An 11571-nucleotide genomic window follows, 5' to 3' on the forward strand; every position below is an offset into this window, starting at 1 on the left:
AGGGGTTGTTTCACTGTGGCTTACGTTTCTAGCTTTATGAATTTGAAATAGTTTTGGAGCATTTCTAATGCTCACTTAGAATTTCATTTTTTTTTTAAACTGCTCTTATCTTTCATGAATTTTTGGGTCTTGCTTTGTGTTGTAATGTTAGCAAACTAGCCTTTTGATTGTAATTGTACAACCTGTATGCTTCACCTGTTTAAATGTGTGGATGATGTAAAACTGAAATGAAAATGTGCTATAAATGCTTCTACAGAGCCAAATGCAATGAGCATGCCAACCATCTTAGTGAGGCTACTCAGACTAAGGAAGTACATAGCTATAGTTAGTCAAAGTCCACAGCCACTGCAAGGATATTGCCAGTCTGAGTCTGCCACCACCATTCATGAAGATTCTGACAACTTTTCCATAGAAACCATCAATCACGCCACTCTGTAATGGCACTATCTCTTCACGGAGGGTTCGTGGCTTATCCCTTGATAATTGTACAACTTGCTTGAATTCAGCTCGCTCATCGTGGTAAACATTACATAGGGAAATGAATTATGCAACATTGCTGTTAATAGTAGGGATTGAGATTTTGGGGTGAATTTGTTGAAAAATTGGTGTTTTGCATAATTTTTTAAAGGACAATACCTATCAAGTTTGCTGTGTGTTTTAGATGCCAAAATCTAAACTTTTTTTAGACAGTGCAAACCCATTTTAATGCCTAGTCAGTCTGAAAAGGAGAGCGTGGGAAGCTACTTTTTAATGCACATTTTTGCACTTGACTTAAGTGCTGATGATAGTAAGAACTGATTGGTATTCAAAAAAAGGCAACAAAAGCAATATTTCCTTCATTGGTTCTTGAGCTCTGGACCACAATTAATACTGTTTTTTAACTTTACATTGAATCCTGAAATCTTATCCCCTAGTATTGATGTCTCATTGTTGAATGTCAGAGTCTGAAGCCAACATTAGTATAGTAACGAACGCTCTCCTAGCTTTCTCAATGCAATGTCTAGTGTTTTTGTTTAGTCTGCCAGATGTTTGCACTTGTTTTGCTTTTCTTTCCATATTTTATGCACGTGTTGTAGTAAGTAGCAAAAGAACAATGAATAAAATAAAAGGTTGACACTGAGTATCTTCCTTTATTCCTCACCTCTCCTCCCTCCCCACCCAAAAAAACTAAAATGGCTGAAGGTCAAGAACACTGAGCTGGTTTCATGTTCATAGATGTAGCAGCATTAGATAATTCATCACTTTTTCTCTCTTTTGCTCATGCGTGCTCCCTCGCACACTCTCTTGTTAAGAGTTAGCAGCATTGATTCATTTCTGACTGTACAGTTGATGGAAATCGCTACCTCTTGCTCTCCTGCTTTTACTCTCGAGGTACATCTTGCTCTATATATGATATTGCATCTAATGCATATTTTTCCATAACACTCCCTAGACATCATGTGTTTACAGATGCAAAGCAATTTTTAAAAAAATGAAAGGCAGCTCCACAGTTGCTGGGTACTTCAGACCTGAAGCCTGTAATCTACAAACATTTTCCAACCTACAAGCATTTTCATATCTCCATTGTTCCCTCACCAAGCAATTATCTGAAGTTGTGTTTACTTAACAATGAGACTTTGGGACATTAAAGGAATGCAGTTTCATCTTAGCAGTAACATAATACACTGTAGCATTATATGGTGTAGCAGTCCTGTCTTTATAAAACATTGGCCCAGAATTTGCTGGAGTGGGACATCTTGCGCCATGCCCTGTTTTAGATTTTGTTCCTCACCCCTCAGCTTGAAAATTTTTTGGGTCGTTAGTTTCTGGAAGTGCGAGCTGATAATGGCGAGGTCAAGGGGGCATCTGGGACCTTGGTGAACGACTGGACCAACTGTCTATCTCCTTAACCAATGTAGTTTAGAGATAGAGAAACAAGAAGGACAGAAGGAAATATGGTGAATTAGAGTGAAATTGGATACAGAAATGGAGGGAAAAATTGGATTAAGAGTGAGAAAAAAGAGACAAAGGAAAAGTAAAGAAATATTTTAAAACCTCTAGGAACAATTTACTACCTGTAGGAATGAGACCACAGTTTCAATTGTTCCCTTTCTGGTCCCAAGAGGTTGAGTGACATTGCAGGCACATAAATCTCATCATTAAAAGGGTTCTTATGTCGTTAAGTACCAGCCCTAACATTCGGCAGCAAGTTTAATTCGTTTTAACAGTCCAAATACACCAATTTCTTGAAACTAACGGAGGTTGATGGCGAGCTCCCGTTCCTGCGAGGCTAACTGCGGGGCGGCGCTAATCGTCCAGCAATTTGTGGCGATTCGCAACTCGTGAGGTTTCTTTTCCTCACCACACGTTGCTGGGTTATTACACACTGATAATCGAGTCTGCATTAAATTCGCTATTATTTTCTCAACAAATTCTGGGCCAATGTGTGTGGTCTTACTTAGTGATGAACACTTTAACAAAAGATCCACTAGTAAAGTAAGAAAGATGTAACTTGCTAAAAATTTCCTGACCGTTTTTGTTATTGGATTATTTTGTGCTAGTAGTTGGTCAGGAACACACATTCGATTTTATATAGTTACAGGATTGTATAAAAAAGATAACTATGATTTTCTTATCAATGAGAGACAGATTGAATTGCAAGCTTGAAGCCTGCAGCACTAATAATCTGGTCCAAAGCCATCAGGATTCCAAAGTTCAGCAGTAGTGTCATATTGCAACAGCCATAATGTGATATTACTTTTGGTATCTTTTCATCAAAATAATTGTAATTATTCTGAAGCAGTTGCTGAAGAAGAGCCTGGTCACGTATTTCTGTCAGGATTTAGAGTTTACAGGTTCTGTTTTGAGTATATTTTATACCTACCTGTATGTAACACCTTGAATCCTTCAAACAGCAAACATATGGAGTGAAAGTGTACTTAGCAACAGGAGATGAAAAGTAGCCTCACTGCCTCCCTACATACTGCCAAAAAAGGAAATGGAAATATGGGGCAGGAAAATAGCTGCTCTGAATGGGCCCTAATCCTGCTGTATGCCAAGCTGAAGCTGTTCCTTTCTACACTAATACCTTATGCTGTCCTCTTTTGCTGAACAACGCTTGTTTCTTCACTGTTCCCACCTAACGAGTGGTATTTCTTTTTTACAGCATTTTGATCCTGGAGATGTTGTGGTGATGGTAAACTTAGCAGTGGTAATTTTTTTTTCAGACTGAATTACTATCCCTCTTTGTCATCAGTGCACCAATATGAAAGGCTTATTTTCCTTCTCTGTTTAGCGTTCATTCTGCTGCTTGATCTTCATTACCTTTTTTTCTTAGTAAAATTATTTAAAATGCATCTGTCCTGAGTGTTAATTGTTGTTCATTAGGGATTAAATGCTGAGAAGAGACTTTGTTGTTTGTGTTACTTAAAATTTCAAATCTGTTCAATATCAACTTGTAGTATTGTCCAAGAGTTGATTTTACCCATTTGCTGGGCACTTGCACTTGCTACTGCAAATAAATATATAAATATAAAACCTTTCACTAGTGTTACTAATAATTGTATGAGAAATATTATGTTCTTAATCTGTACAGCAATCTAGTCCGAGTCCCTTCACAATGCACCCAAATATGTTATACAAGTCAGTGACTTCTATAACACACCATATTTTTGTAATATTTGCCTGGTACAGATTAAGGCTGCACCCAATGTCTAATCAGTATGCTATTTTGTGAATTGGCTTGTACCTTTAAAAAAAAATCAGTGAGGCTGATTAAGATGTCTTTATAAATTGTTTGCTAAATCGTGCAAATTTTTATTTATAATTCAAATCACACCACTTTGCTGTCTAGAAACCAGCTTATATTTCTCTAAAGTAGTTCAGCATCTAAGGTAAGTAGTTTGTCCTGTCACAGCTCAGCAAACAACTGCCGAGTGTGTACTTCTGACTTAGATATGCGGTAGTAAAGTGCTAGGCTGTCCCATTTGCTTTGTTTGGCTGGTTGAGTGGATTAAAGATTTGTATGACTCTTAAACATAGTTCGATTAGTACTGTTGAAAGTTTAATTTTCTTTGCAAAAAGTCCTTTTCACAGCTTAGACTCCTGCATCAGTGTATTTGGTCTAAAATCTGAAAGTATTTCAGTGATGATGGGTAAATTGCTGATATAAAGTTTATAAATTGACTCATGGTTTATATTCAATTTTAAAGTTGATAGCTGAATTTTAATTTTTGGATAGCTGGGACTGAGGTTTGGAAGCACGATACTTTCAGACACCTTTGACCTTAAAACCCTGCATGCAGGGAGAAATAAATGTTTGGCACTTTCTAAGCCCAACTGTATGAAATGTGTATAAAGTGCCGCCTCTGGTGGTGGAATTGGTAATAGCTAATTACAGGATTTCTGTACATAATTTATTTGTGACCAACATTTGGAATAAAATGCGATTTGAGACTATTTAATCAGACCTAGTAAAAATACAACTTTGAATGCTTTTGTAAACTTACTCTTTAACTTCATTGTTAAATGGCACATAAAATGATGCTTCCTGTCCCGATCATCTTGGAAAAGTTAAACCTTGTAATATGGTTTGTTAAATTTCACTTTAAAAGGTTGTTAAATTACATTGATTCCAACCCTATGTGGGCCCACTTCAGTAAAGTCTGGATTCATTATTAATATGGTCTCATGAAAAGAACAGGATCTTAGTCACCCACTGCTTCAATAATTTGTTCTATTAGTACATCCAGCTTTGTGGGTCTGAATCTTAAAATTATATTAAAAGTCATGAGTTAGTAGCTATTTTAGTGACCTTTTTCCTTTTTGCTAAATATTGGAAACTAATTGCAAGTAAACATCCTAAAGGGTTTCATTGTCATTTACAGTTTGATATCTTTATCGATGGCATTCAGAAACCTAATAAGCTACACACAGCAAAACGGGTCATTATGATATCAAAATGTGCATTTTTCATTCATCCACAAAGGATATTTTAAACTGAAAGCCTTGAATTTGTTACATCAAACTGTTCTGTGGAAAGCTATTCAATCTGTTGTGGAACGCCATGCACACACCCTCTGAAAAGAGCTGCATTGTTTGTGAATGCTGGTTACGCAGTCTTCTGAGTCATAAAATAAATTCAAGATATCGCAACATCAGGAATCTGCATCCAAGGGTCAGTAACAAGGTTATATGAAATCTTCACAAGACTACAGCTTGTGATTGTGAACTCTTCTTTTCCATCTTTCTTTCCCCCCTCAAAAACAAAAGGAAAACTTTAAGATTATGTAAATTACAGATGTGTATCTGTGGTTAGGAAAAAATTCAAAATAATTTTTTGGTCGATACATCAGCTAAATCCATAGAGGTTAAAAATAAATGTTCTGCAAATATTTTTTTTGATCCTTGTATAAGCAGTTAAATCATCAGGCTGTATAATTATATCCTATAGCATTTTTAATCAGTACATTTATAAAATATTAACCCATCAAGTCCATACCGTAATATTTCTGTTTTTAGCATGTTAAATGTTATGAAAATAGAGTAGATCCTTCACATTGTTTTAATTTAAGTAAAAAGATGATTAGTATGCAGACATTGCATCTCTCATTATCTAATCTTCACTACTATAGAAAAATCTGTAGTGAGTGCTGTTAAAACTCTAAGCTGTGAGAATGGCTTCTGTTTGGTTCACTGTAGCTTTCTGGCCTCTGCACTCCAAGGCAAGATCTTTACCCACCAGATCCTCTGAGCAAGTAATTATAACTAAATGGGGCTACACTTGCTACAACTGTCTTGTTTTCCTATTTTAGGAAGAACCGATCCCATTCCTATTATCGTCAAGTATGATGTCATGGGTATGGGCCGCATGGAAATGGAGGTAAGACTGCAAGACTTAAAATAATGGCAAACATTCTGCATCGTGTTTTCCATGAGAATTTGGAACTTTCTGCTTCAATAATTTTAAAGCTGCAATGCATGTTGGTATACAACTGCAGAGGTTGTCTTCTCAATGTTTGAATAAAACACAAAACACCAAGGAACATAGGATAAGGAGTAGGCCATCCAGCCCCTCAAACCTTCACTAAAACTGGTCTGTCTTGATATGAAACAAAAACAGTAAATGCTGGCATCATTCAGCATGTCAGTCAGCATCTGTGGAAAGAACAGACAAGTTAACGTTTCAGGGATGGACCCTTCGTCAGATCTCCATCAACTTGTCTTTTCCCTCCACAGATGTGCACTGACCTGCTGAGCGTTTCCAGCATCTATTGTTTCTATTTCAGATATCCAGCATCTGCAATTTTTTTGCTTTCCATGAACTTTGTTAAGGCCGTTGCAGTTTAATTAGATTTATAGCCTTATTAATCAAACTGGGGGAAAAGGTACAAACGTTTTTTTGCTCAAAGGGGAGGGGGAGGAAAGTGAAGGAAAGGAGTAATAGCTATTCTAAAACTTGTGATTAGGAACTTGTGGCTGACATGCTTGACACCTATAGTCCAGACTCAGCAACAGAGGGGAACTTAAGTTAAAAGAAACTCAAGACTCCAAATGACTCTTAATTTTATACAAAGGACAACCCTTCATTAGCTGGGTCCAGGAAGTTTCTTTCATCTAAAAAGCTAGAAGTTTCAAAGTCGGTGTTTTCCATTTACTGATGCTAATTATTAATAGTTGTTAGGTTGCAGATAGTCACTGGCCAAGAGATTAAGATGTCACACTGGTTGATACTGGCTGAAATTATAGGGAGATTTAGGCATTCTCTGTTTTAAGTACTTTTTTTCTCTCTGCAAGATATCCATTAAGATGCAAGTTTAAAAACCTGTTATGAAATCTCAATTTAAAAAGCCCTCCTATGTTGACATTTATAGTTTCCCTGAGGATTTCAGCCAGGAGTAACAAACCGCATAGCATCATATGAGATGGAGAACTCTGAAACTAGGCCAGTAAGGTGAGGTCAAAAGTTGGTTGAGGCAAAATTCAGACTGCTTTTTAGAGCTACTGAGCTTTCTAGTAAGAATAGGTTTTAATCCTCAGCCTGACATTTATGTGCCGTGAATAATTTTAACACACTTAATTAGATTTTAATCATACTAAGTTGCTTTTGCAGTTGACTGTGCTAAGAACTTTGTTCACCTTTGTAACTGTAAAATTTACACTTTAGTGGATTAGTAACACCATGTTCAGTCGCATTTCTGCATGTAAGAACCAATGTTTCAGTTCCAGAAATCCATGATTAATTTTGTAGTACTAGTCATTTCTACTTAATATCCAAAGTTTGGATTTTATGAAGCAGAAATTACCAGAGTAAATCACTTTTTGCAGATGGTTGAAAGTGGCAAATGTTTTATATGTTGAAAAGACCTTTTGTTACTCAAGGGGTTAACAGTGATTTTTGATAGCATAGCACATCATCTTGGGTCAATATTAAATCAGCTGCAGCAGTTTTATGTTGATGGATTGGTTGTCATAAATCAATGTTATAATTTCATGATGTCCCATCATAGCATGCCACTCCATCTAGTGGTCTGACTGCAAACTGTCAGTGTCCTTCAAAGTAAAGGCAAGGCAGAGACTTAAGCTTATAAAAGCCTGATATGGAAATGGGTATCCTTATGTTTGCAGTCAAAAAAAAAAGATGGAGCTGGAATTAAACACCACTGAACATATAAGTCCCATGACAAAGCTTATTTATAATGTGCTTTCATTTTTTTAATAAAATGAAACTTATTTCTGCAAAGTAATGAAGTGAATTTGAGATGCCAAATTATAACTCTTCCAGAAAAATAAATAAGTGGAAGTCAGAAAATGGGTAAGTATTTGCCCTGAATTGAAATGATTCTTTTACACCAATCTTTTAACCAATCAGTAATGGAAATTAAAATGTAGTGGTTTTGAGAAATTTATCCTTTTAGCTTTCTATGTGGTACTATATTTTCTTTAATTCAGTGCACTTAGGGGGTTGATTTATACTGAATATGTCATGAAGAAAATTAAAGGTGTGTTTTTTTTAAAAAATAGATAAATGCAACTTATACTGTAGGCTATTTTCACATAACTGATTTTATGACTGCACTTAGGCCGAGGATGTTATTTTTGGGGGAAGCGATGTATAAAGGAACCCAGTTTTGTAGTTTATGCTAATACTTAGCAGTGGTTAGGTCAGAAGTGAGTCATGTAGTGTGAGTGCAGCAGTAAAATATTAATCTGTAATGCACAAATGTCCATAATCCCAGGTTCTAAATACCACATTTGTTACTGATTAAATAAGTGTTGTGCCTGGGGAAAATCAGGTAGGTCGCTGATGTGAAATGCATCATTACAACTCATCCAGAACACTGGCCTGTATTCTCACCCATGCAAAGTCTTGCACTCTCATCCCCATTATTTCCCAACTCCTTGCTAGCTTCCTGTGCCCTAGTGCATTAACTTCAGGATCCTTTTCTTCATTTTCAAATCCCTCCAAGTCTTCTCCCACCCTAACTCACCTATCTCCTCCATCCATACATCCCCTACTTATAACTTTGTTCATTTGGCACTACTTTACTTCTGGCTTCCCACTCTTTCCATTCCACCGTTGATGGCTGCTATTTCAATCACTATGCCTCCTGTCCTCTGAAACTGCATGCCTAGCTCCCTCTGCCTTGACACCTTCCCAGTTCCCTGTGCTTCAAAAAGCTTTCCAAAACTCTTGTCTTCAACCTTGCTTTCGATCTTCCCACCCCCTTAATTTTTGCCACTCTCCTTTCAGTTTTCCTTCCTGCTTGAAGGCCATCATCTCTCCTGCTTTGTAAAACACTCTTGACAATTCTCTCTGAAATATAAGTTGTATTTTCACCCTGCTCCCCCTAGACCCACCTTTGGCGATGTCAGTATTGAGTTATTTAAAAATTCGCCAACTGCTCCATCACTTAATACAAGTTCAGCTGGTGAACTCTGTGCTCTAAAACTATTAATCATACAAATTTCAGTCTTGTGCCAGTCAGTCGTCTTGAACTAATATCTATAGTATAAGATTTTTAAACCACTTGAACATGTACCATCACAGATGGGTATGGGAAGGAGTTAGAGAAAATGGATATTTACTAATTTAGGCAGCTGATTGTCTGACCAACAAACAGACGGTTGACTTTAAGTCCCAGGGTTGCTTGTCTTTTGCATTTGTTTTGATCCTTTTAGACCAGTTTCAACAATTGTTGGCGTGATTATTAGTTGGAATTCTCATAGCAGCAACATGTAATAGCCAAAATCAGCTTTGGATATCACCCACCTTGGTCTCAGAATTGGGCAGCGAAGTCTTCACCCTTCCCATCCAAGCTCATAATCATTGCATTGCTGATGGGGAAATGCCTGCAAAGATTGAAAATGGGGGTGGAGAAAGAATACAACAGATTAGTTAGGTAATAATTTGGCAGGTATGCCTTATGTACTTTGGCAATATTTGGTATCATTCAACCCCTAAATAAAATGATTTTATTTCAAAAAGTAAATCAGTCCTGTAAACTTTTTTTTAAAAAACCTCATTTAACTTGACACAAGGAATGTTTTCCATATTCAGAATGGGTTGAATCAAGTGTTGATTTTGTTTCACTCCATTTATATTGGTGATCCACTTTACTAAACTGTAAGCATTTTGTTGTAATTAAATAGTGACTGTAACAAATAATTTCCTTTTCTTGTTATAGCTTGATTATGCAGATGATGCAACAGAACGACGCCGTGTTATGGAGGTGGAGAAGCAGGACACCGAAGAACTCCGGCAAAAGTATAAGGTAATGAGTAGATATTTTCAGATGCTCTGCAGTGCTGAAGCTCTAGTGTCCCCCTTAACCTGTTCCCAATTTCATAAATTTAAAATGAATTAGTAATGTGTGTATAGACTACAGTGAAACCCACACTTTTTTTAAGTCACAAAAATGCATGATTGTGCTTTCACGTGGTCTCCAATTGTGTCCTCTCCTGCTAGGGCTGTAATCTGTCATGAATACTACTTGTGATGTTGCATCTTAGATCTGTTTTGTATTCTGAAATAAAAGCCATTTTTTTGGTTTTACTGACCACTGGAAATGCTGAAAATTAAAACCAATTTATTTTTCATTATTACATGCTTATCAAAACTGCACCTTGAGTTAGCTAACATTACTAATACTATTATTTTGGACTTGTAGTGTAAGACCTTTCAAGCCTCTTTTTTTAAAGAAAAGAAACACAGTTGTAAAAGTTGAGAAATTACATTGATTTTTCAATTTCTGAATTGAGCCGTTGGAGAAAAAGGGTTTCTTACAAAGTGGTCGCCTAAGCTTTTTTATTATTAGTTGATTAAAAGTAAATGGTGAAATGTTGGTTTTATGTTCATATGTACAATTTGTTTTTCACTCTTGGACCATGGGCTTTGCTAGCAAGGCCAGCATTTATTGCTCATCCCTAGTTGCCCTTGAGAAGGGGGTGGTGGGCTGTCTTCTTGAACCACTGCAGTCTGTGTGTTAAAGGTGGCCCCACACTGCTGTCAGGTAAGGAGTTCCAGAGTTTTGACACAGCGACGAAGAAGGAACGCCGATATATGTCCAAGTCCGGATTGTGTGTGACTTGATGGGAAACTTAGAGATGATGGTACTCCCATGCACCAACTGCCCTTGTCCTGCTGGGTGGTGAAGGTTGTGGGTTTGGGAGGTATTCATAAGGTCCTAGGCAGGACTCTATTCTATGCTGAGTTAGCTGATCTCAGCTGAGGTGGTAGCAGGGTTGCTTCAATTGGTCTCCATACCACTGGGTTTTGGAGGGGAGAATAGGTTCCTGTTTTTGATTGCTATCCAGTGACCCCTACTGGAAATGCTCATTTATGGACACTGGGTGAGGTTAGGACCTGTGAAGCCCACCGTGATCAAATAATCTTCTGTCGAGTCTCACCAAATAATGACCACTTGAGTGAAATGCCAGAGGGTAGCTGGTACTTGTGAAACTGTACCTCAGCATGAATTGTGAACCTCAGGAGGAGACAAATTGGTGAGGAGAGATGGGGAAATGGCAAAATAACATTGGAATCCAGTGTGTGATGAGCATTTGTGCATAAACGCTGTTGTATTTGTTAAAACAGTACAGGCCACCAATCATTGAAGCTTGAGTTTGAATACCGTGAGCATCACTTTCAACAGCAACAACTATTTATATTTATTTAGTTCCTTTAGCATAGAAAGTGTTCAAAGACACTTCTGAGGTGAAACCAATAGCAACCATTAGTCGCAGCTTTAGGAGAGATGAGGACCGAAATCAAGGTCGAGAGAGAATTGCCCAGGCACAGGGGTTAAGAGAGGGAGTTAGTGAGTAGGGCTAAGGTGGCTACAGGTCCTGCCACCGGTGATTGAACAGAGGGATGGGGAGTTGGAGAAATGAAAGGCACAGCTAGGACATATGGCTGGAGATTGCAGAGGTAGGATGGGATGAAAATATGGATGGATTTGTAATCAAGTTGGATCAGAGAGCCAGTGGAGACAGCCAATCAGTAAATGGGATTTAGTGGGGACAAGATGCTGGCAATAGAGTTTGGACAAGTTGGCGCTTGTATAGGCTGGAGCTGTCAAATACATACCTTTT

General features: G+C 37.5%; 1 protein-coding gene across 6 annotated transcripts in view; it reads left to right on the plus strand.

Annotated features, from left to right (window-relative positions):
• The window catches only part of gpatch8 (G patch domain containing 8), a 137461-nt gene that overhangs the window by 55955 nt on the left and 69935 nt on the right, over positions 1-11571 (plus strand). For 2 of the 6 annotated variants that reach the window (XM_067969047.1, XM_067969051.1), the window contains 2 exons: positions 5793-5860; positions 9666-9752. The exons of 2 other annotated variants lie outside the window; for them this stretch is intronic. In XM_067969047.1, coding sequence (XP_067825148.1) covers positions 5793-5860; positions 9666-9752 — 155 coding nt within the window. Of the gene's footprint in view, positions 1-2596; positions 3191-5792; positions 5861-9665; positions 9753-11571 lie in introns of those variants that run through there. 2 more of the 6 variants (XM_067969050.1, XM_067969048.1) reach the window with 2 other exon arrangements.

This window comes from Heptranchias perlo, chromosome 30 (genome assembly GCF_035084215.1).
Source record: "Heptranchias perlo isolate sHepPer1 chromosome 30, sHepPer1.hap1, whole genome shotgun sequence".
Taxonomy (NCBI): Eukaryota; Metazoa; Chordata; class Chondrichthyes; order Hexanchiformes; family Hexanchidae; genus Heptranchias; species Heptranchias perlo.